The sequence below is a fragment of the Athene cunicularia genome, assembly GCF_003259725.1.
Source record: "Athene cunicularia isolate RWA chromosome 3 unlocalized genomic scaffold, athCun1 chr3_part1, whole genome shotgun sequence".
Classification (NCBI taxonomy): Eukaryota; Metazoa; Chordata; class Aves; order Strigiformes; family Strigidae; genus Athene; species Athene cunicularia.
The window spans coordinates 124,563,514-124,588,596 of record NW_020799097.1 but is presented as its reverse complement, the minus strand read 5'-3'; the positions used below and the strand labels follow the sequence as shown (position 1 = coordinate 124,588,596).

General features: G+C 37.9%; 1 protein-coding gene across 4 annotated transcripts in view; it reads right to left on the bottom strand.

Moving 5' to 3' along the window:
- The window catches only part of SOS1 (SOS Ras/Rac guanine nucleotide exchange factor 1), a 57,412-nt gene that overhangs the window by 9,872 nt on the left and 22,457 nt on the right, over positions 1-25,083 (bottom strand). For all 4 annotated transcript variants that reach the window (XM_026844484.1, XM_026844480.1, XM_026844481.1 and 1 more), the window contains exons 7-14: positions 24,139-24,282; positions 20,254-20,364; positions 20,046-20,144; positions 7,936-8,063; positions 6,321-6,976; positions 1,336-1,417; positions 789-911; positions 135-238 (exon numbers count right to left, since the gene is read on the bottom strand). In XM_026844484.1, coding sequence (XP_026700285.1) covers positions 135-238; positions 789-911; positions 1,336-1,417; positions 6,321-6,976; positions 7,936-8,063; positions 20,046-20,144; positions 20,254-20,364; positions 24,139-24,282 — 1,447 coding nt within the window. The remainder of the gene's footprint in view (positions 1-134; positions 239-788; positions 912-1,335; positions 1,418-6,320; positions 6,977-7,935; positions 8,064-20,045; positions 20,145-20,253; positions 20,365-24,138; positions 24,283-25,083) is intronic.

Below are 25,083 nucleotides of genomic sequence, written 5' to 3'. Positions count from 1 at the left end.
AAGGTTTATTTTATGTTCTTTGTGAAGTATTTAATAAGCGTTCAGTCCTGTTTATCTGCTCAGTGAAAGGAAAGGTGATCCCATTCAATACCTTTGAAAGGGGATGCTTTATGATAAATGCCAGCTGTAAGTACCTCTTACTGTTCCAATGAATTCCTCCAAACGTTGTAGAAGATCAGCATCTCTTTCAAAGTCATAGAAGTGGTGTTCTACCCAGTGTCGACATACATTTAATACTCTACAAAAGTAAAGGGTAAGTAAGCACTCTACAATACAGTCTGTCTTCATGTCAAGCATTTGAAGGCTTTTAGTGGGTGAGGGCTCACAGGAATATCAGAATCAGCAGACCAAATGCGATTACTGTCTGCATTTCACCAGCAACCAGCTATAATAATTTTTCTACCTTAAATTTAAAGAACTCAGAGTAATGCTATTGTACATAAAAAGAACTTTATTTAAAATGTTCTCTGTCTACATCTTTGTGGCACACATGCTATATAGCCTTGCAGAAACATAGATTTAAAAAAAAAAAAAGGCAAGTGTAAGAAACTAATTTGTACTCTAATAGTCTAAAACTCAGCACAAGCCTTTCCCAAGGCTTTTCATGTCACAAACTCAAATTTCCACCAGGTTTGCAAGCAGCAAAGTCAAAATGGCTGACTGCCCATGCACGCTCTCTATCAATGCACCTACAAGAAAGGCTGCTGGCATCACAAAGAGCCACTGCATCCAAAAGATGGTACTTCAAAAGACTTAACTCAGTTTGGCTCAACTGATGCAATACTCACCGTAGCTGCACAGGCTGAATGTACTCTTTCCTAAATCTTTTTAACTCTGCACTAAGAGGCTGGTCTCCATTCTCCATAGCCATACGATCAGCTTCTGTTGGCTCAGGCTCTGGAATTTCAAACCTAGCACAGAAGATAGGTATAAGCACTAGGCTCCTATTACATTAATCTTGCTCCCAGCATGCACAAATAAAATGTTTTTAAAGATAGCTTAAAATTTAGAACACTTCCACATGTCAGAATCTTATGTCTTGGTAAGCACATAGGAAGATCTGCTAAATTCAGTAATAATATAGATTTCAAAGACAAAACCATGAAATGCTGGAAGTCACTGGAGCTACCAGAATAACCTTAAAGCTTCTGGATATAACTTGCACATTTTACTTGCAATCCTTGAATTTGAACACTTTTTAAAAAGTGTTTGGAGTGAATAAAAAAACAACCAGAAAATGAGTATCTTACAAACTCGACTGCAAGTAAAAATTTTTAAAAAAGAAAAAAAAAATTACTGTCCATACAAAGTGTAAATTTAATAACAGTGGCATACCTTTCTATTAGCAGACTCAGCAACTCTTGAGATTTACAGAAGGATCTATATGTTGTGAGAAAAGTCCGAACAAAGTTGGGATCTAAGACAAAGAATAATTTCATGCTCATGTCAGCAATTACATAATATTTTTATACTTTAAAATAACTTTAAGTATCCTTTGAAATTAAGGGTGCTACTTATCTATTTACAGAGAAGATGATGTAAACCAAAATTGCTCTTAAAGCCATCACTGCTCTTAAAATAGTAATACAAAGTAGAATTTAAAACCAATTTTTATTCTGTTGAAAATTCAAAACAATAACTTCATTTCCCTTGAATTATTAAAAGACTGGATTCTTTTTCAACAGCTTTGAAAATAATAAACAGATTATGTTATTTATGAGCATTCTAGTAAAAAACTGGTTTTGACAATGATCAGGACAAGATAACTCAAAAGACATTTAAGTAACTTTGCATGGATAGAAATGTCTTCTAGAGGAGAATATTTTCCCTTAAACTGGTACAACTGATAACCAGTCACGCTTAAGGCAGGGTAGATATTATTTCAACTGACAGCTATACTTTGAGGTTATATTTATTTAACTTAAAAGAAAATCAACAGATTTAATTTGACTAATTATAGATAAGTTCGTTGAAAATATCCAAATGTGCTTTAAAACAAAGTAGTATTCAAAACAGAAAACCAAAGTGTCTCCCTTAATTACAAAAGCAAACCCACTTGTTTTCAAGTATGAGGAAAGCAGTGATAGCATGCTGGCACTGCACAGAGCTGACTAGAAACAAGTTTAACATTGTTATCACAGAACAAAATTAACGAGCAGGTTGCAGTGGTTTTGTATATTAAATCCATATACAGATTTTAAAAACAAATCCCAAATTGTAATTTTTCTAACACAGCGTGACCGAAGCATAGCACACAGGACTTGAAGCAGGAGTTCCTACAGGCTGTAATGAAGTAAAAAAAATAAATGCCTGCATTATTTGGCCTAACACTATATTAAGCAATTAGACTTGTTTCCTGGAATATGGGTTTTTAAGAGCTTTTTAAAAATCCTTCTTAACTATTTACCAGCATCTTGTCCATCTGAATGAACATTTTACCTTTCTTATATCCTACTAAGGTCTTCACTTGGGCAACAGTTTACTGTAATGCATTGCACTGATTAACTGTGTGTTGTGTAACACAGCATTTCCTTGCAATTCTGTTGTATGACAATTCCCGATGCTTAAACAACTGCCTATTCTGCTTTACCATCTCTACGTCCTTCATTGCTCTGTTTTTCTTATCATAACACCTCTCCCACCTCTCCTTGAAACTGTACAGTCTAAAATCCTTTTCAATGGCAAAGCTCAAATCCTTTTGCACGAAGAATGTCATCCCTATCCCCATCATCCTCAACGTGAAAATACACAATTTTTGTTGTCCTAAAAACCAAGTATAGAAGTAAGCACAAAACCTCATGTTTTCACAGTCTGCATTCTGTACACAGCATCCACCCTAAATAGATTTGGTCTACATGAAAGACTCCATAGCAATTAACATCTTCAGATCACTGCAAGCTCTGAGTCATAGCTATTGTTATTAACAGGTAGGGTCAGTGTTTAAATCCACAATACATATTGAATTTCAAATGAAGGGGATCAGAAAATCTAATCCAACCTTGTTATCTTACTAGCAAAATCTGTAACTCAAAATATTTTACAATATTTGAGCAAGCAAAAAAAACCAGATACAGACAACACTACCTAGTCAGGATGTCTGCTCATGTGATAATTCTCTCTTCAATACAGCCAATTTGAAAGCTAAAAAAGAACAATAACTTGTTCTACAAGGATTTATAAATAAACACCCTTGAATTCCTTAAGAAAGGAAACGGACACTATGATGACGCACAAGCACTCTTACCATATCAAAGCTTTAAAAATAGAAGAGCACTGCCCTATAGGAAAAAAAAATTGCCACGACTTTCAAATCTGGGTATCACCTAATCTGGCTGCTCTTAAACAAGAATTAGGCAAAGGAGGAGATAATGAACACAGAAACACATTAAAACAAGTAAAACCCACCAGAACATGCAAACAGAGTCAGAACCTGAATTTTTATCAAAGGGCAGTTTCCATCGTGTAAAAATATAAAGCTGCTTTTGCAGAGGACATTTCTCCCTGTTTTTCTGCTCCACCAAAGGATGGTTTGGACAGCGCTGTACCTTGCGGCCAGGTGGCTGTCAGGGCTGTCTCCCTGTCCAAGCTCTCGAAGTGGCTGGATGCCTCTGAGCCCTGGCATTGCTGCTTCATTAAGAGCTAGGCTACTGGGCTGTCTCTGTTCCACAGCAAAACAGAGAAATATTTCACCTCATGTTAGTTTGTGCATTGTCAGGGAGGTGAGGAAAGAAAAATAAGGTCCAACACTCATATCTACAAATGAGATAAGACTATGTGGATCTTCACAGACAAGAAAAAAGTTGAGATCTGATTTGACTGCTGTCTGAACACAGCCCATATACTCAATATGCAACTAAATAAACTGCTCTTCAGCTACTTTCAGCAAATTGGCACCACCTCTGCCATTACATCTGTAATTATTCCTTACAGTACTAGAAAAATCTAGAGGAAAGTCACGGTAAGAGATATGGTAAATACTGTCCTTAGACATAACTAGTCACGCTACATTTGAGAAAAGCCGCCTCAAAAAAGTAAGGGCTTGCTATTTGGGCAATGAATGTAAAGTCAGAAAATTCTTTTAAGATTACAATCACACATGTCCTACATGGGGCAAGAAAAGCATTTCTACAGACTGTAGTTATTCAGTTAGATATCACCGGAGTACTCATCTTTCCACATCTCCAAGCCCTGAGCTCAGCTGATATGTGTATAAAATAAATTATGGAAAACTGTTGCCCTGCTCACTGTATCTCATAAAATGCAACAAAAGACTGAATGATTTACATAGTAAATGGACCTTGTTTCCCGTACAACAGACCATTTTTGGCTGAGTCACTCTATTTCTTTGTCCTCCTGGAAAAAACAGCATGAATGGTTAAAAAGATTACATTTTTCCTCATAAAAAACCAATCCTAAAACAGAAGGCACAGAATGAAAGATAAGGGTGTTGAGAAATAATGTGCAACCTATCAATTCAGATCAGGTCCATGTATGTTGCACTAAGATATTTAAGGCTACAAAGATAGGCTAAACACATGACAAGACAACCGCTTTTATTCTTTTGGTCAAAGACTTTCGGCTTATCTCACAGTACCCACATTCTCATTTTTTTTTCGCACAATAGTTTGGTCAACGTTATGCATACCTACAATGTTAGGCTTCAAGCAACCTACTTAGAGTATTATTAAATAGGGGCTGTTACAGCAGGGATTTAAATGACTGTGGATGAAGGTGGATCTGATCAATTGATCGGAGTTCCTCCTTCAGGTCCTAAGTACTAGAAAGGCCAAAAAGACAGGCAGATGCTAAAAAACAAGAGACATATTTCAACAAGCCACATGTTCCTTAAAAACAGACCTTTGTATTTTATGAACCTGGAGAATGTAGTTTGTGGCTTTCTGGACACAGATGATGTGTGGAGAGCACTGCTAGCACCTGGGGCAACACCAAGGCTATGGCACCAATGTCCCAGCATGCATGGAAAGGGCAAATCTTAATTGTGTGCAAGTCAGCCAAAGCAAAGCAAATGTTCACAAGAGCACTAATGTAGTACCATTTTTCCTAATTCACTGCCAAATACCATGGTAGGTAAAAAAAAAAGTCTTCCTTTCTCTAAGGCTGAATTGTTTTATTTTAACTTTCCAAAACATTAAATTATGTCCTAAATCATACCTGTAAAATTTGAAGCCAAGAGCTAAAAGTTTATGAAGTTACAAAAAAATGTAGACAGGGACAAAACTGCTCAGGTAAAAAAATGAGGGTACAATATTGCATTTTGGTTTCTAGGAAAGCTCAACTGAAGAAAATATGAAGTAGTGCAATAAAAGAACTAGAGTAAACAGATGTATTTACAAGCATTTTAAAAATAAATAAGAGTACTAAATTACACTAATTATATTCTGCTTACTCCCCACTTCTTCCAAACAAATATTCCTGGTCTATGCAGGGTATAGAGGACTGAGCTGCAGAAGAACAATTCAGGATAACCAGAGTGTAAAAAGTAAAAAGAAAGAAAAAAACAATCTACAGTTGAATATGAGAAGCACTAATACCAAGATGCATGAAGTTTTAGAATAAATATCATATAGGTAGAACCAAGTAAATAACTAAAAAAAGTCCAAACCCAAAAGCCAAGCCCATGCTTTTCACCACAGTTTATGAAAATCCTGGGAAATATTTAAGGAAAACTCCACACACTGAGGTCAGACTGGATGATCACATAAATGCCTCTGATGTAATTCAACACAGAAACCCAAAGTCAAAAGAACTTAAATCAAATCCTCACTGAATTTCTGCTTAAGGTGAAGTTCCAAGGCCAAATTATGTGAGTGACTGCTTCTAGCAAGCTGGTATTTGGTCTTTTCATTACACACCAGCATAAACATGGGTAACAGTCAACAGAATACAACTCTTAACTGAAAATACTGGGCCCATAACTCTCTCCTGCAATGCTGGTGCTTCATGTGCCACCCAACTTTGGAAGTACTGAAAGCAATTCTTGTAGCCTGGGGCATACAGGAAAAAGTATTGTCTAGAGCTCAATTCCTGCAGGACCTCACCCCCCATCCCTTGCATGAGAATAATGTTATTCACATGCATATCCCACCACATTCAGCCAAACGGGATTCATATTTCTAACTGCCACAGCTACACAGGTGTATATTTAGATCTCAAAACCCTAACACAAAGAGCATGTTGTACTGCAAAGCATATTCACTTTCTACACACTTTATACATTTTGCTGCATGGATTTAATACAGAAAGAGAAGCATAAACTAATCAACACCTCGAGTTTTGGCTATATAGATGAAGTGCCTCACCTGCATACATATGGTAAGTCAACCTCTCGATGAGCTTGACAACAGTTCCTGCCTTGATGATGGGGATTCCAGATTTGGGTTGCATGTTTTCTTCAAACACAATATTCTCTTCAGAGTCAGGTTCTGCAAATCTGTAAAGCTCAGGGTTTGGAAATCTCATCTGCTCTTCTTTCTCTTCCTGCAACATTGTTACATCCAACATTCTTTCCAGAGTGCTTCTATATTGCAAAGATATCAATGCTGCCATCCAGTTGTTCTTCTCTTCAGCTGATTTAGCAGCAAAAACAACACTGTTCTCATCTTTTAAGATGATTTCAAAAGCATGTCTGTACTCATTAGTGTCATCTTTATCATTGATCTGTACCTTTCGCATGAAGAACTTTTCTTTTAGGCGATATTCTGCATTGCTAGCACCAGGAAGTCTTGGCTGGCCGTGATTTGACTTACAGCAAATCATCAAGCCATCAAATAGAAAGATGTGTCTCTCATGCTTTGCTCCTACACGCATGAGCGTTCCTTCCATGATGAACTCATTACAGCATTGTCCAATGTCTTTACCCTCCCAACCATCAATATTTTTCTGGATTTCATTCATTTTCTTAATTGCTAGCTGTTTTCCCTTCATCTGCTGAGTATAGAATCGGCATGCAGATTCACTTCATTGGAGGATGGGAGAAAGGCAGCCTATTAGTATACATGTATTTGAAAACCACAACCACCACTAACAGCAAAACCACAAGATCATCTTTCTGAGTGGTGAGAATTCCACTGAGAACGCACTCAATAACAGCACATTGCAAGCCTCAACAAATGTTTCTCTTAAGTACCTCACCTGATAAATTTTCTAGTTATCTTCTATGCAATAAACATTTTACCTAAATAGAGGCAACCAGAAGTGGGCAAGCCATTAGTGCTTCTTACTCTAACAAAGCTCTCATTTCCACAGCCGACAAAACAATTCTAGACTGCATTAATTTGAAAGAAGCACATTCTGAGAAAATAAATTGTAAAATGCAATCATGTCTGAGCCTCGAGATTGCACTTTGCAGCACAGAAATTGTTTGTCAAGGAAAACACTGAAACACTTTTAAGAGCAAAAGTAATGTTTTAACATATTAACTGCACGAATATTAGCATTAAATCAAACAGCAGATAGCATAATCAAAGAATTTGCTACAACAGTGCAACCAAGTACTAGTTATCTATATTTCTAGTATTCAGTGGTAATTTGAACTAGGCATTGCACAAAAAACTCCTCAGATTACACAGTTTCAAATTCAAGAAAATTCCCTTCTAATCACACAGAAACTTATATTTACAATATGTTTAGGTGGATAGTTATTGTCTAAGCATGTAATTAACCCACAAATGCTGTAACTTTCTACTTACCAGTGAATTCTCGGAACATCTCAACTACCAGTATGCAAGGACACATAGAAATCAGAATGGTTTTAAAACAATAACAAATTATCTTGGCTTTGATATCACTTCCTCTGAAAAAGCAGGCTTGTCACAAACTATTTTGTTCATTGTTTACTAAAAGAGGAAACTGGGAGGGCTGCATTTATAGCAAAGTATTAAGAGCAGAAAGCAGGAAAAATGGAAACATGTTTACCTAAGCCTTCGTTTTGCAAGACTTTTGGAGCATATCCGTTCCATACTGCTTTGAAGATTTAGTAGGGCAGTTATTGCTTGCTTTAAGCACTCTTTATCCTCTTCATCCTCACTTTTTTCTTCCAATTGCTGTGAATATTGAAAGTCAAATACAAGAAGTGTTACAAGCATTTTGGCATGAGCAAATCCAGAAGTTTGACCTAGGAAGAAGAAATCCAATCATGTGCTGATTTTGCATGTTCCTGTTTGTTATTAATGAAATAACCAGGTGCACTACCGACACAGGCAAGAGAGACAAATGTCTGTTAAGAGCTTAATCTCAGTAAAATGAGAGCAGCAGTCACTAGTCCCCCAGATACAGACACACTCAGGCACTATTTAGCACAAAACTAGTTTTGATTTACCTTACATCTCCAAAAAAAGAATCCATTAAAGGTGTGAAATCTGAAGAGGAACAGGTAAGGAAGGATATCCCCATACACACCACTCTACAGCACCAGATCAACTCTGAGGGATGTTTGTAACAGGTATAAACACTCCTGGAACAGGAAAGCTGGACCAAAAGCTTTTATAAACAGAGGATTACAGGGGCTGTCACCTCACTAACAACAGGCTAATCAATAATTCAGGTTGGAAAGGACCTTGAAGATTATTTTACCAGCTCAACTGCAGAGCAAACATAGATCAGGTTGCCCAGGGACATATTGAGTTTTCAGTTTTTCTCAGGATGGAGAGGACACAAGCTTTCTGGACAGCCTGTTCCAATGTCTGAAATACCTCACAGTATTTTTTTTTTCCCCCTAATAGCTTATCAGGATTTCCCTTACTGACTTTTCACAATGGAATATGTGGAAGCACTACACAGCTGTGAGTAGTATTTCTATATTCTCCAGCCCATCAAATAGCAACAGACAGCAGGAAGGACTCCTCTCCAGAATGAGGTAAGCCCACTCCCCCAGCTTCTCTTTCATCACATGCTCCATTCCACATCTCATTTTGACAAGCACTTTGAGCAGGCTTGTTTTGGTACACCAATGTCAACAGGAAGTCCTAGCTGGACACTGTTCTCCCAACACAGCCTTGCCAATACTGAACAGGTATGTAGTGCCACTTCCCTCAACCTGATGACTACACACTTTCTAATACACCAATACAGGCCTTCCTTGCTGTAAGGCTGTTCTGCTGGCTTGCATCCAGGTTATTATCCATCAGGACTGATTTTTTTTTCACGCCAAAAAAACAGAGGGGAAAAACAGTAACCAGAGAGATGGTGGGGAGAAGTAAATGTTCCTCTTCCATGGAGGGGCTGCCTGGCTGTTAATCAAAAAACATGCAGGCATCTAACCATGGCCAGCTTGTAAAACCAGGGTCCTTATTGTAGTACACAGCTACATTAATGCTTTCATATACTAATTCAACTTTTCCCAAAGGACAAAAAAAATATAATAAAGTTATAAACTAAAACTGGATGAGAAGGGTTAATACTAGTATTTTGTATTAACTAACTACCACTGTGACAGATTTTATAAAACAAGGTCTGTCACGATTTTATCCTAAGATGTTTTAAGATTTTCATCTTTAATCTTCATTTAACCATTAAAATGTTTCACATTATAGTTAGTAAAATACCTGTTGACTACAGCTGTGGTTTAAGACATAAAACTGAGATAATTATTTATAGGATTGTTAAGTGACAAGCATTTCAGACTATTAAACACCAAGAACTGGTTCCAACAAGTGAAAGATCGGTTTTGATAGGGATGGTAAAAGTAAAGTGACAGGCTGGCATGGATCAGAATAAGACACGCTTGGGAAACAGTGGAATCATGCTGTTTGCTTCCAGTGTGAAATAAAATCCAACTGAATGCAACATATTCATGTTTGACATTTGAATGGGTCATAGCATTCATTTTTTACCTGATCAGAGTTAATCATTCAGTGCAATATCTGTCAGTGCCAAAACCCACTTTGTGTTTTCAGCTATAAGGATGATCACAATGTTTAATCTAGTCACCTCTGGTTCATGTACTGTAATCTGTCATACTCTTGACCTAAGCGGCATTAGGCATGAGTGCCTACTCATACTACAACTACTGAAATAGAGCTGACACTTCACAACAGGCATTACTTCCCAAAAGGTCTCAGGGAGAATGCATCAATCCAAGAAGGAACAGACTGCCCCTGTCATATTCCTCTACTCTCTAGATTTAACAGAGCGCTGTAATCTTCCCTTACTTCAGTTATGTAGATCATTTAGGTTTACAAAGAACTTCAGACAAATGAGACAGGTACAGCACTGCTGGCGAAGTCCTGAAAGAAAGCTAAGAAAAATGGGTAACTACCTCTAAGATTTTGCATCTTTCCTGCACAAAAGTTCAAAGAAGGCTCTTTGCCTCACACACTACCTCACTGACAAGTTCCATCAGTAGAGTTTGGCTGGATTTCCTATCATCTTTGGGTAGCTACCCCTCAATAATGGACAAGATTGTTTTAGCCTAGTCTCCTTGAAAACAAGCCTTATTGGATCCTACAATATTCTGCCATTTGCTTGCAAGGGTGCCACAAGAGACAAGTGTAAGGAGCAAAAGGCAAGTAAAACAGAAAAAAAATCATGAAAATTAGGCTCAATGCGCATCAAAGCACTGTCTAAATAACCTAAATGCTTCAAAGTAACCCAGATGCATGCTGTCTAGCATAAGGCAGAACAAAAGTGACCCATATCCCAAAAGAAGAAAGTTTTTGAAATTTAGAAAAAATCTCAAAAGAAACCTCTGCAAATGCAGGTAAATATATAACAGCACTAAACTAAACAAACCGAAAAATAAACCTCTATGAAGTAATCAGAAATTTTCTCAATGTAGTACCTTATCAACTCAAATACCTGGAAAAAAAAGACTCCCTGTATATTCTCTTCAGAAACATACCAGTACAGATTAACGTTTGTTACTGAAAAGAGTTCTGCTCCGGTGTTGAGTTTATAAAATGCTTTTGCTTTTTACAGCAACTTCTCTCCAGTTGCAAAAACTTTGGTATTCATCACAGAAAAGTCCACGCCCAAAAGCAAAACACATCTGTATACAGTGCTGGACAGAAAGCAATTGTTGAAGACTAACATTTCCCCATCAGGATCCACTGGAAGTAACCCTTATTTCCAACTATATATATAAACTAAGTCCAGTGAGTGTAATTGTGCTCCGGGTTTAATTTAGAAAGTAGTGTGTAGAAGTATGTATCTTCTTAAGATCAACACAAATGGCAAATCAGACAGTGCTGTGAACTACAATGAAGACCTTTCTCTGCACACAGAAAGGGAATGTGAACATTTATATTCTAGCATTATCTAGTTATCATAAACTGTTATCAAAAGTCTTAGAACTGAGCTTGAATTACAGCAATGACCTTCATTTTACACTGCCCGCAGACAGTTTAGAAGATGAAGTTATAGAAAGGGCATCACTGGAAACACATCCAGGTTTCTCTGCAAATCCCACAATCTTCTATTGCTGTGCAGTGCCCCCTAATGAACGAATCGGGTAGATACTAAATAAAAGTAAGGGATTCTTGATTTTTTTTTTTTTAGATAAAGTATTCTCTGAAGAATATTATTACAGGAAGGAGGTGCAGATTGCTGATTATCAGTAGTATTATAATTGTTGTGCTTTTTAATACTCTTGTGAGAAAGTGTTGGTTTATAATGATTGTAATCACAATACTATAGGTGCAGTATCCTGGTCATTCAAAGAAAACAAACTTGGAAAAAGATTGCTGCGGGAATTTTCTTATAAAAGAAATTCTCTACATTCTAGGTTGCAAGCTCTGAAGAGATATCAAGAAGTGGAAGACAAGGTATTTTGTTCTACCTGTTGCATAACACAAGGATTAGATATTTATAGAACCAGGAAATTCCAAACAGATACAAAAGAAATCCTCCTCATGCAGTGCAAGATTAGATTATGGTAGTCCTCCTCTTATGCTGTCAAGGAAGCATCTATCTAGAAAAACCATGACAGAAAACACTTTTATACTTATGATGAGAATATGCCAGTATAACAATGCTAGCAGGTGTCACAATTGGATATAACATCTTGTACTTCAGGGCTCACAGCACAATCTAGACTTCTGTTATTCTATGAGATTATTCTATATCTAATCACCATAATTTGTGAACTGCAGTTTTTCCCGTTCATCTGGAGAGATCATAAACCAGCTTCTATACACAAAAGAAACAATAGCATAAGGGAGGCAGGGAAATCACAACTGAACTTGCTTAATTCATGCTTAACTCAAGATCACCCGATGGTAGGTGCTAGCGATACTTACTGCTCCTCAAAACATTAATCCAAGAAGTTTAGTGCGTAAGTGCTCCCATGTTACAAGTGGAAGCCACACACCACAGTACTCAGAACAGTAAGCTCGAGCTAGTGCTGTTTCAGGGAAGCCTCTTCAAAACTCACTGTAATTTCTTCAGACATCCTGAAGCCCACAGCAAGGTAACAAAACACTTGCATAGATGGCAAAGCAAACCTGATCTGTAGTGCGACCTAGCTATCTGCTCTGTAGGGAGAAGCTTCGCAAGCAAGCAATGTTCATGAGAACTTGAAGTATATTGGTATCAGTTAACCCAGTTTCTGTTCAATGTGTCTCTGAGAATAGGGTACTTAACAAAATGCAATCCTGAAACAGGCTATTTTATGATCAAGAACGAAGATGAAAAGGTTTCTCCTTTGACAAATGCAAGCAAGCAGGTCTACTGGCCCTTTGCCATAAAACAATCCTGGATGTTGTCTCAGGAGCACTGAGCTGCCCAAGAGTTCTTTCTGATTTTTTGCAATTCCTCCAAATAATAAAAAACTCAGGCCAAAGCAGCAGTATGCTGAGAAAAAAGTGCTCTCATATCCAGGAACTTCACTTTTTAGTAAGCATCAGGATATAATCTGGAGTAGCAAATGGTGACAAATGCAGGGAACACTATACACTTCTGGAAAATGCTAGCGGTCTAAAAAGCACTTCACACTTGAAGCGAAAAGGAAACTCCATGTGCTGTTTTCTTGGGACATACATACACAGCTTTAATGCACTGAAATCTCAAAAGCCGTTTTGTCTTAATATAAACTCAGACAATCTTGAGCACAGTGCAGTAAAATATGCATATATTTATATAACTTTATTTAGGTTTACATTACATCAGGAGTGTTATCTGCATTAAGAGTGAAACAGAACTTAATATATTACTGAACTAATGGTAAAGAACTTTCTCCACTCAAAGTTTAACTATGCCTTCTGAGTTTAATTTTAAACTACATTAAATCACATAATTTTACATAAACATGACAAATATCAAACCTCAGGTATAATTAGTTACAAAAAGTTTCCAGTATTCTCATGGAAGTACATTTTAAAAGAGATAAAAGCTAAAAAGCCCTTATCTTTTATTTCACAGTGAGTTTTAATCCATAAAGTGTAAAATTAATCCAGCCCATTGGGAAGCGCACTGTACAAATGAAGCATTAACAGAGGAAAATAAGAAGCACTTCCACTTCTAGTACAAGCTTCCCAGATCTTTCACAACTTGACTATGTGACTTAAAATAGGTCTCAAAGGTATGGGGGAAATTTCAGTACATCAGACTTCAGCTGAGCCCAAAGAAGTAAAACCATTTAGACTAAAGAAACATGTGAATTTAAGGAATTGTTACTTTGATTACTCAATGTGGATGCTCTTATTTGGCGGGGGGTGGGGGTTGGGGGGTAAATTGATATGAAAATAAATCTGTTTCAGAAATTACACTACTCTGAAACATCATTTTTCAAATCAGGATGGATACTGAGGAAAAGTCAGGTAACAAAAAAAGCCAGGAAGCCTTGTTTTCAGGTAAGTTCCTTGATGTTCTCATAAAACCATTTCCTAAACATTCAGACTTTTTGTGGGCTACTAGTTGTCATATATGACTTTTATATGCCCAGATTCCATTATTGGGAAACTGCTACTTAGTTTACAGGTGGCCTTGTCTGCTCAGAGTATGGAAAACCCATTTGCTCTGCATTCTTCAGAAATATGGAGGTGATTTTTTTGCATATGCTGATGTCTCTTCCACAGCAGATTCATTACCTTTCTGTAACAAACGTATAAATTCACACAGATCCTTCCAGAGCCTTCAGGCTCTGAAATTATCTTTCTTCTTACTGTCACTTTGGTTTGTCTCATCATCATTATCAGACCTGCAGAATACATCAGAAATTTAAAGTTTATCATTTAGTTGGTAACATTTAGTTAGATCAGTAGTTGAAATATCATAAAATATTTATTTACCTATGCGCTTCCACTCTTGTAACTAAAGTCTTCCATTTTCTTCCCCCAAGTTCTGCATCATAGTAAAGACAACTGAATTTGAAAACATCTTCCCTTTCTCTTTTATAATGCCAAAGTGGATTAAAATCCACTTCCACTGCTTCAGCACAGTTCAAGTCTGATCTTTGCCAGCCAAATTTGTGAGGCTGTAAGCTCAAATGGATGGCACCTCTATGTTTGGACAGAAATGTATCGATTTTTTAATACTATGTAAGATGAATTCACAATCTCAGAGATCATTCTGTAAAGCAACAGTAGAACCCTGTTGATCTGAAGAGGAACTCTGTTGATTAAGGAAAAAAACAGCAGAGAAAAATCAGTGATGACAGGCAGAACCCTATCTGTAGACTTGATCTACAGAAACCATGAATGCAGCTTGTCGTTTTGTTTTTTCCCACATCTTTCCATTGATTTTCACTGAAGACATGAAAGTATTGACAGAAAACATAGACCTCCACTGCTGTAAGAGCTAACGGAGAAAGCATGCTAGTAGCAGGACTAAATGCACGGCTTCGTGTCCAGAAACATTTCCTCTGAAGAAATCAAGTATATGAAAGTCTCAACCACAGTGCTACCTCTCTCTGAGGATCTCCGTTTTGTACAGATGGTGACAGGAACACAGGCAGAAGAGGACAAGGAAATATACTACTGCTATGAAAAGACTATACACTTGTACTGCTGTATCAGGGACCACATCATGACTGCCACAGTTACAAAAACTAATATTCCACAGAAGTTGAAAATTTCAGCTACAATAAGGTCTTAGCATTCAGTCCTCAATGGAATATGTCAAAACTTTTACTTAGAGGGGGAGGAAAAAAAAAAGGATCAAAATTTCTCCAAGTTCCTGTAAAACTCACCTATTTTCATGAGAGCTTAGCCTTAGGAGTTCAGCATTAACTGCTGCCATGTAAGTTAAAGAGCTATCCACCATCATTAGCAGCAGTCCTTAAAACTGGGAACAGATCACCAGCCCTGGAGAAGAGTCTACCCCAGTACAGCTCTCCTAATTCCTACAGTACCAGGGAGAATTTGCCTTGCAGGTATTCCTAGAAAATGGATCAGAAAATAGGACTCTGGAACCCTACAGCTAAACACATAAGTGAAGCAAAAGTCAGAGTTCAGTTATTGCTTCATCTGACTCCCTAAAGGGGGCATCATCTAGGTAAGAAGAGCCTGGCCCTGTGCCACTGCTCCTTGCTTTTCAAGGGATCAAAGCACAGCATTTGTTGGTCTGGCAGCAGATTGACAAAAACACAGCTCAAGTGTCACTGAGAACTGTGAGCAAAGTGTAAGGAGGAATTTTTTACTTTTACTTTTCTGAGATTTTATCCAGCTTTTGCAGAGAAGCAATGTTAGCAGGATAATGGCAAAAATTATTCTCCGAGGTAAATACTTCTCAGAAAATTCCCTGGAAAGAGACATCTGCTTCTTAAGAACCCAGATACATCCTGTGTAAAAGAAAAAAAGCTATACAAAATAACATACAGCCCCATCGCAACTCCGTAACAGATGACATAAGTAATTGACAAATAAAGTGATACACGTGCACATGTACGTATCTGATGTAAATACATAGGAAATCCATCAGCAAGTACAACAGCTAGAAACAAAAAATTAAATACATTCTGAATAACATTTTCAATTGAATACTTACCTCAAGAGAGCCCTATTACTTAGATCAACAATAACCAAGTTTGTTGAAAAAGTGCACACACACTAGAAAGTTTTGTTTTCCCCATCACCTTTGATTTGGCTGCCAAACACACAGCTGACTTATATCATAAACTCACTAGCATTTAAAGGAGAAGAGTAAGAGAAACATTATGAAACCACACAAGCAAGCAAGAAAGAGAGAACCTCATTTACCTAGCTTTACCACCTCCAGCTTCTACCATAAGACACAACTTCTGTACCTTTACAACACTGCAGTTGTAATAAGTCTTCACAGCTTAACCATATGAAGAAGTTGCTTAAATTTTTCAACTACTGTCATATTCTAGGAAATCTCTTCTTAGACTTGAGACCAATTTTCTCCCAAGAAACAGTCAAATATGCTTTGCAGTCCTTATCACACACTAGCAACAGTTTGGTCAAGCTACATTTCCTCCAGCAGATAAGCCTGTCACAGAGACATAAAATTGCACATTATCTCCAGTAGATGTAAAAAAAGCATCCTCATCTGTAGTTATGTATACTAATACATGTAAAACAGTAATACTTCTGGCTTTTATTTCAAAGCAGCATTGTACATAGAATTTACTGTGTTTGGAAAGAAGCACAGCACAGATTAAAATATTTTGCTAACACTAAGTAAATACTTTATTAAAGTAATTTATAGCTAGCCTGAATTTGTGGTTTTGTTTAATATTAATTGAAAGAGACTTTAGGAATTGACTAAAGCAAGAACCTGCTAATTACAGTGCCTGTAATAAATATAAGCAACAGTGTTTTGAGACAATAATCTATAATTGCATATATTGTAAAAATTTTTCAGACTACCAAAGTCGAACTAATTAAGATTCAGTGATTATCCACCCTGGGCTGGGATACACCAGTTACAGGTGGGATTGCAAACCAACTTCCTTAAATTTTGGCTGAAAATCAAAGTGAAGTCAAAGCCCAACACATAGCAAGAGACTTACAGGATCAATCTAAAGGTACTCTAGTCCTAAACTACTAACATCTCACCACACTGTGCCTTCTCCAGCAGTAACAAACATGCAGCAAATTTAATACCAACAGGTTGGGAAAAGGGTTTCTCATCTTGGAAGAGTTTGTCAAACTACTTTTTTTTTTTTTTTAAAGTTACATTAGCATAGTAAGAGAGGAAGGAAAAAATGTTTAATTGTGGAGTATTTCTACTTCAGTTGAATTGCCAGTCAGTAAAGACTGGCAAGTTATTTATCCTCTAAGAACAAAGTTTGGAAAAATAAATAATACACACTAGATGATGTTGTGAAATTAAAGCATCCTGAGAATTTACAATCATTATCGGTAGAATTCCAAATAAAAAATACTTGCAAAGAGACAAGAAGTTTCTATTCATAAATCATGGAAGGCAAGTCTTTGAAAAAAATAATCTGGTTAGCTCTCCTGTAAGATACTGTTTTATTGAAGCAAAGCTTACATATGTTTTGAGCCATTCCTACTTGGAAAAAAAAGGAGTTTTAAAGTAATCTTCTATTCACCCAAAGAAAGTATTACACATGCATACAAATTGATAGCATCTGAAACACTGCCCAATTCAAGTCTTGTAAATGACTTTCTTCCATTACTTAAGGTCACAAATAACTGCACTATTTGTACCACCCTACCTCTCACTCACATTTCTATTGACTGAATCCTAAAATTCTGTAATTTAGAAAAGCCCACATATTATCTGCAAATTTGCAGAAAAGCAGTTTCATATGGGTCAGCTATTTTAAATAGTTAGTTACTTATACATGTTTGGGGATTTTCACGTTGGTTGAAGGAAAACACAGCCTTTAGTCATGTGCTAATTTTCCAACAAAGTTACATCAAGGAGCTTCAGCTAAAAATAGAATATATCTTTGTGTGTTCCTGGTGCCCTGCCAAACTTCAGTAGTGCTTTAGTTTCTAAATAAGATAACCATCAGTGGATAGAAATTTACTTCTTTTGTAGTCTGCATAGTTAGAAGGTAACTTTGAGATGTATTTTAAATAGGTAACTTCAAACTAGGCAAGATTACACAATACAGATCAAAGAAAAATGCTAACCCCTTTATCCTTAAGTATATGCATATTCAACAGAAATAAAAGTATTTTTTCCACATACTACTTAACCCACATTTTGTCTCTTCTTACAAAGAGATCCATTTTCATGTGTTTTTAACTTGATTATTCAAAGATATGCCTGCAATCACTAAATAAGTTCTCTTACCATACAAAAGAATTTAATACAACCTTGCATTGATGAAATTATCAGGATTATATGGCTAAATAATTCCACCAATACCCTTCTGTCAGGCCATTTAAAAGTATAAAGATACAAGAAAGTGTTATTGCCAACAGAGACTACTTGAGGGAGGCATTCATATGGTAAGTGCACACGTATGTACTAATTGACAGATGAAGCTATTGCCATGAGAGCTAGTATCTGTGTTTTCATGTGCTCCTATGACCCATCACTGCCCATTACATGTATCACATCTGACAGCCCACTGTGACAGGCATCTAACTAAAATTTGAAATGAGCAACACAGTGGGAAGAAAACCTGGAAGGTTATCATATAGAAAGCAAAATCTAACCCAACAACATCAGATTTAGACAGGGCGTGGGGGATGTGTGTGTAGAGCATGAATGAGAAAAACCAGGAATTTTACACAAAGTGTAGGTCAGTAGTTGGAAGATTGATAACCTTCTGGAGGTGGACCTAACTTAGACAAACTCCAGTTTGTCCTAGAAAAGGTGAACATGAGCTGCTCCCTACTTCCATTAGCATGTCCTCTTTCACCTACTAAAATTACCAATGGCAAGAAGCAACACAGGATGCCTGTGTGTCACACAATGTTAATCCTTCATGCTTTGTCTATTATGTAAGACAATACCATGTTCACATGGAAGTATGCAAAGCCACTAGGTACTGCATTTTGAGACTATGAAATAAAAGCATGAACAGAGAAACCTTATGTCTGTGCAGGTCTTTATCACACAAAATGCACACAAGTTGTATCACACCTCCCTTCCAATGGGCTGTCATTAAAGGAAATGCTTAATATGTTGAAGATAACTGAAAAGTCAGACCAAACCCATAAGCTAGACAAACAGATCAAGCATACATTCCAAAATTAAAAAAAAAAGCATGTTATACAAGATCAGCTATGTGCCAAAGTTGTACATGTAGATCTAAATCAGTAAAAATGGTGTTAAAACTGTAGACACTTAGACTCAAAGATGACCTAACTACTGGGTTATCCCAAGACAATCAAGCAAACATTCAAGAAACACACACCCAGATTTCTTCAAAAGAGCAGAATTTTTTTTTTTACTTCTGATCCACATTTCCCCAAGTAATTAAGTTTGGAACACTATATCCCTTATGAGTTTCCACTGAGTCCAAATGAAGATTCTACTTGAAAGTTTTCCTCAAAATGCTCTACACTCCTTAAAGATTATTATTCAGTGCTGATAAATACCCCAGAAAAACATTCTCTAGCTACCTTGTTTACATGTTTATGTTATAGAATCTTTATTTACTGTTACCCTACCAACGTGAGGTCTCATTACAGAAAGCCCAAGAAGTGTATGTATCAATCAAGCCTTCCCTTTGAAGGAAGGATATCACCTTTACAATCACCATGGGATATGCACTCCAAGAACACTGAAGCTTTTATGAAAATAAAATTGTCTGAGGGGAAGTCTTACTGTAATTTTAAATTTATAAAATAACAGCTTGAGAAAGTCTTGGACATTTTCTGTAATACAGCCATTTGCCATTATCTCTTACCACTGTTGAAACAATCATTCCAAGAATATGAGTACCTAGATCTCTTTTACTTTCTAAATGAATAGTAACTTGATTATTCAACACAAATCATCAGCTGCTGTAAAACTATCAAGAAATTACAAGTTGATACTCAGTTATAGCATGTACCAGAGCATATAAACTGTTTTCTTTCATCATAGCAGTTTTATTATTCACACTATAGTAAAAGGTAACACCTAACTGAGCACACAAAGCTCTGGTATTCAACACTGAGAATCATGAAAAAAATATCAGATTGGCACAACATTCTTACTTTTAGCAGTTCAAAATAATGAAGACAGTGGTAAACAGGAGCAAGGAGCAGCCGGGGTAGAACATACTGAACAGCTTCTTTAAAGCCTTCACCTATTGACTAGAAATGAAATAAGTTTCAGTCTTAAAACAATAAATGTATTGAAGCAACAATATAATGTAATTAAAATAGTAACATCAATAATATGGCTTACATAAAAGAAAGTTACCTGTAAATAAAATGCTGCTCCTGGCTTTGATAATTGACTTAGAAAATGATCATGAAAACCAGGTCGCAAAATATCTTGTGCATATGATTCATATGGGTCAAATGCCAGTTCCTAAGAGGAGATACAGATTAATTTTACAGAACTGATTTAAGTCCGTATTTCTTAAAGAAAATACATATGCTACCTAGGACAGACTTTTCTGCATATTTTTTTCTAGAACACCTCTGGAGAAGATTCAATACTTTTACATGCACAGACTCATGGAGTAATTCAGCCTGGAAGAGATCTCTGGAGGTCAACTAGTCCAATTCCCTGTTCAAAACAGGGCCCACCTCAGGACCATAGCCAGATCCAGCGTCAAAGCTAGCTGACATTGCTCAGGGTCTCATCCAGTTACACAGGCACCAAAACCTTTCTGGACAGCCTATTCCAATGTTCAGTTATTCTCGCTGCAGATTTTTTCCCCCACCAATATCTATTCTTTTTACCATTCGTATGCTTTCTCTCATCTTACTTCACAGTTCTCTACTGTGAACCCCCAGTAAAAGCCTCTCAAGTCTTTTCTACACCTTCCCTTCAGGTAACTGAAGACAGCAATAAGATCTCCTTCCTCAGACTTCTCTTTAAGACTGAATAAACCCAGCATTCTTAACCCACTTTGTACATCACAGGCCTCAGCTCCTTAATCATCACAGCAAACTTCATGTACTAGTGTATCTTGTACTAGGAAGACCAAAACTGTCACAGTATGTCAGATGTGGTCTCAAGTGTTACACAGACATGATCCCTCAACCTGCCAGTTACATATTTCCTAATACAGCCCAGCAAGCAGTTAGTCTTCACTGCTGATTCCTGAGGATCTCCAAGCCCTGTTGAGCAGTACTCCTCCTCAGCCAGGCAGCTGGACCGTTGCATGGGGCTGTTTGGCCCCAGGTGTAGAACTTCATGTTTGCCTTTACTCAACCTCCATGAGGTTCCTGTAGGTCCATTTCTCCAGCCTGTCAGGTCCCCTAAGAAGTAGCCCTGTCCTATCTGTGGTCTCTCAAAATTTGGCATCACCTACCAACTTGACGAAGCAGACGTTCACCCAGAACACCAATAGAGACATTAAACAGTATCAGCCCCAGTATCAAACCCCAAGGAATGCTGCTAACCATCAGCGACCAGATGGACTGTGTATTGCTGATGATGGTCCTCCAAGCCAGTCCAGTCCAGCCAATTTCCCCCCCACTCTATAATTCAACTAGCTAGTCTACATCTCATGAGGCTGACTACAAGGACACCACAAGAGACTGTGCTGAAGGCCTTACTTAAGTGCAGATACGGGATACTAACTGCTCTTCCCTTTGTCCATGGAGCCAGCCATCTCCTCTTCAAAAGCAGCCAAGTTGGTTAGGTACAGTTTGTCCTTTGGAAATCTGTGCTGGCTAATGCCAATCACATTCTAGTCCTTCACATGGCTGAAAGTGACTTCCAGAAAGATTTGCTAGTCTTTTGCAGGACTAAGGAGAGGCTGACCAGTTTCTAGTTTCCAGAATCTTCCTCAGTCTTTTTGAGATTGGGCAAAGCATTTTATCTCTGATCACTGGAGGCTTCCACAACACATCACTAAATTTCAGGAATTCTAGACAATGACATTAGCCAGCTGCTTCAGCATCCTGTCCTGCCCCACAGACTTGCATATATCCACCTCAGATCAGTAGTCTCTAACTTGATCTTTTACCTCTCTCCCTTGATCTTCATTGGCAGGCCTAACTGGGAAAACTAGAAGCACATCTTATAAAGAAAGACCTAGCAAAGGAGACCTGAGTACCTCAGTCCATTCTATGTCCTCCAGCACAGGGTCTCTCACCCCATGAGCAAAATACCCACCATATTCCACCATGTTCTTTTTCATTCTATTTTACCTATAAAAGTCATTCTTGCTTTGCTTCACAATCCTCATCAAATTTAACTTCAGCTGAGCTGCAGCCCTCTTAATACCATTTCCACCTGCCTAGACAATGCTTCTACATTCTTCCTGGAAAGCCTCTGTTTCTTTTTGAATCACAGAATCATCTGGGTCAGAAAAGACCCTTAAGATCATACTGTCCAACCATAAATCTAACACTGCCTAAGTACCATTTCCCTAAGCACCACATCTACATATCTTTTAAATACTTCCAGGGATGATGACTCAACCAGTTCCCTTGGGCAGCCTGTTCCAGTGTTTGATAACACTTTTAGTGAAGAAATTTTTCTTAATGTCCAATCTAAACCTCCCCTGGAACAACCTGGGGCTGTTCCCTCTTGTCCTATCACTTGCTACTTGGGAGAAGAGACCAACACCCACCTTGTTACAACCTCCTTTCAGGTAGTTGTAGAGAGTGATAAGGTCTCCCCTCAGCCTCCCTTTCTCCAGGCTAAACAACTTCATTTCCATCAGCTGCTCCTCATAAGACTTGTTCCTAGACCCTTCACCAGCATCGTTGCTCTTTGGACATATTCCAGCACCTCAATGTTTTGTCTTGTAGTGAGGAGCCTGAATTTGATTAAACAGGAAGCTTCAAACTGTGCTCATCCTTACCTCATCCTACACCTATCCTTTTTCTTACGGACTCAGAATGCATATTCCTTGTGCTTTGAACACACCACCTTTGAAAATACACCAGCTCTCCTGAGCCCTTTCAACCCTCAAGGCAGCCACCAATGTGATCCTGCCTCTCAATTCCCTGAAAAAGCTAGGTCTATTCTCCCAAAGTCCAGGGTCTTCAATCTGCTTATCTCCTGCACTTTTCTCAGGACCTTAAACTCTACCATCTCTACCACCTGTGGCCAAGCCTGCCATTAGTTATGGTGTTCCTGCCAGTTCTTCCTTATTCATAAGAAATAGGTAAAGTGCAGCACTTTTTCAGTGGGCCTGTCAGTACATGCCACAAAAAATCTCTCCCGTGCCCTCCACAAATCTTCTGGATTACTTGAATCACAGTGAATTGTCCACCCAAAAGATATCAGGAAGGTTATTATCCCAAGAAATCAGGGCTTGTGGTAAGGAGATGAGTCCTACTATTTAGAGAAGATTTTGGTCACTTGTTGATTGGGCAGTCCTTGCAGAAGAAGCTTGACCACAACATCCCCTTTGGTGGCCTCCTCCTTTGATACTGATCCTTAAGCATTCAACCAGCTCATCATTCATTCCATAACAGAGCTCCATGTATTTGAGCTGATCTTTTATTAAGCCTCCTGGCCTCATCTTCCCCACCTGTCCTTCCTGAGTCCTGTATTTATTCATACAGCCCTCCATCATACAACCCTTCCTGTCATGTTGTTAATTCCAGTCATATAACAGCTCTATAACCATGCACAGACTCCGAGATCCACCTATCTGTACATGAGCACATACACCCTGGGGAAATGGACAACTCATCCCACCTTCTCAGGAGGAAGGTGCAAAAACCTTTCTTCTCATCCTTTCTGTTATGCGCATCCCTTCTCTCAATCCTTCAGTCTGCAGGCTTTGGTCTCCATCCACTAATATGCCTAGATCAAAAGCTTTCCTTACCAGCTTAGCAAGACTGCTGTCAAAGAAGCCTTTGTTCTACTTTCTCTTTCCACAGCAATCCTGACCTACAGTCAATTTACAGGATACCTCCACTTCTGCTGAAGTCTAGTCATAGGTGTTTTTTTTTCCCCCGTACTCTATAAACAGCCCTATAAAAACTGAGGTTTAGAGACTAAAAAGGTAAAAATACTCTCAAAAATGGGCAGTCTATTCAACATGGTGGGTCTGGAAGAAGAGAGATTTCAACCTAAACAAAAGCAGCTAGAACAGAGATGCATTTAGCATCTAAGTGCAAGTCATTAAAATGCATATGAATAGCAAAAGACCCCCAAGCATTTTCTTACCTCTGCCATGTCTTCAAAACAGCTGCCTACTAGTGGATGAGGACTACCTTCATCTGTCATTTCAACAGTGTCTTCTATATGACCCAATAACTTCACACTAAGTTCATGAATGTCTGATATACGACTAAATATATTTTCCACATCCTGCAAAAAGCAAAGGAACCAGACAAAAATCAACAGAAAATTGGACACAATTTCTAAGAGGAAAAATGTTATGTGCAAAGCTACTCTGTTACGATATGGAAGCACTTCCTTAAATAAAACAGGATTTTATGATATATTTTATAATATACTTTCTGTATATTTCATATAAGATTATATAATTTATTTTTAAAATAAAGACTATATAAATATATGAAAATTTACAATGATTCAAACATGGCAAAGAACAATGACAAATCTTAAAATTATGGGCTTGAAACTGAATATAGTTAATTGGGTGGGTTCTTCCACAGATCTACAACACTCATGCTTCCCCACAAGTGCTCCTTCACTATTTCCATTTCAGAATGAGACAAGTGCTTCCTCTATGTCCTGGTTCAGCGAGGATAGAGTAAAGTTTTCCCCAGCAGAGAGAGAGGAGGAAGGGATCTCCAGCCGGGTTATTCATACCATGCTGACGTCAGGTCCAGGGGCGGAGCCTTTTTACTTTTGCTTCTGGTTTTGGTTTTTGCCATACACGTAGTGGGTTTGCTCCTTGACCATTTAGCGGTATTTCTCTGTATATCTTTTGTCTTGTTCACTGTTACTGCTGTTTTTTGCTGTTGATACTGTTGCTGTTCAGATTGTTCTATCACTCTGTTGTATTAAATTTCTTGTTATTTTAGCCGGGGTCTGTGTTTAACTTCCAACCCGACCGGCGTGGGTGGGGGAGGGGCAACGGCAACGTGTTCTCTCATCCCGGCAAGGATTAAACCTTGCACATTAAAAATTGGTGCCCAATGT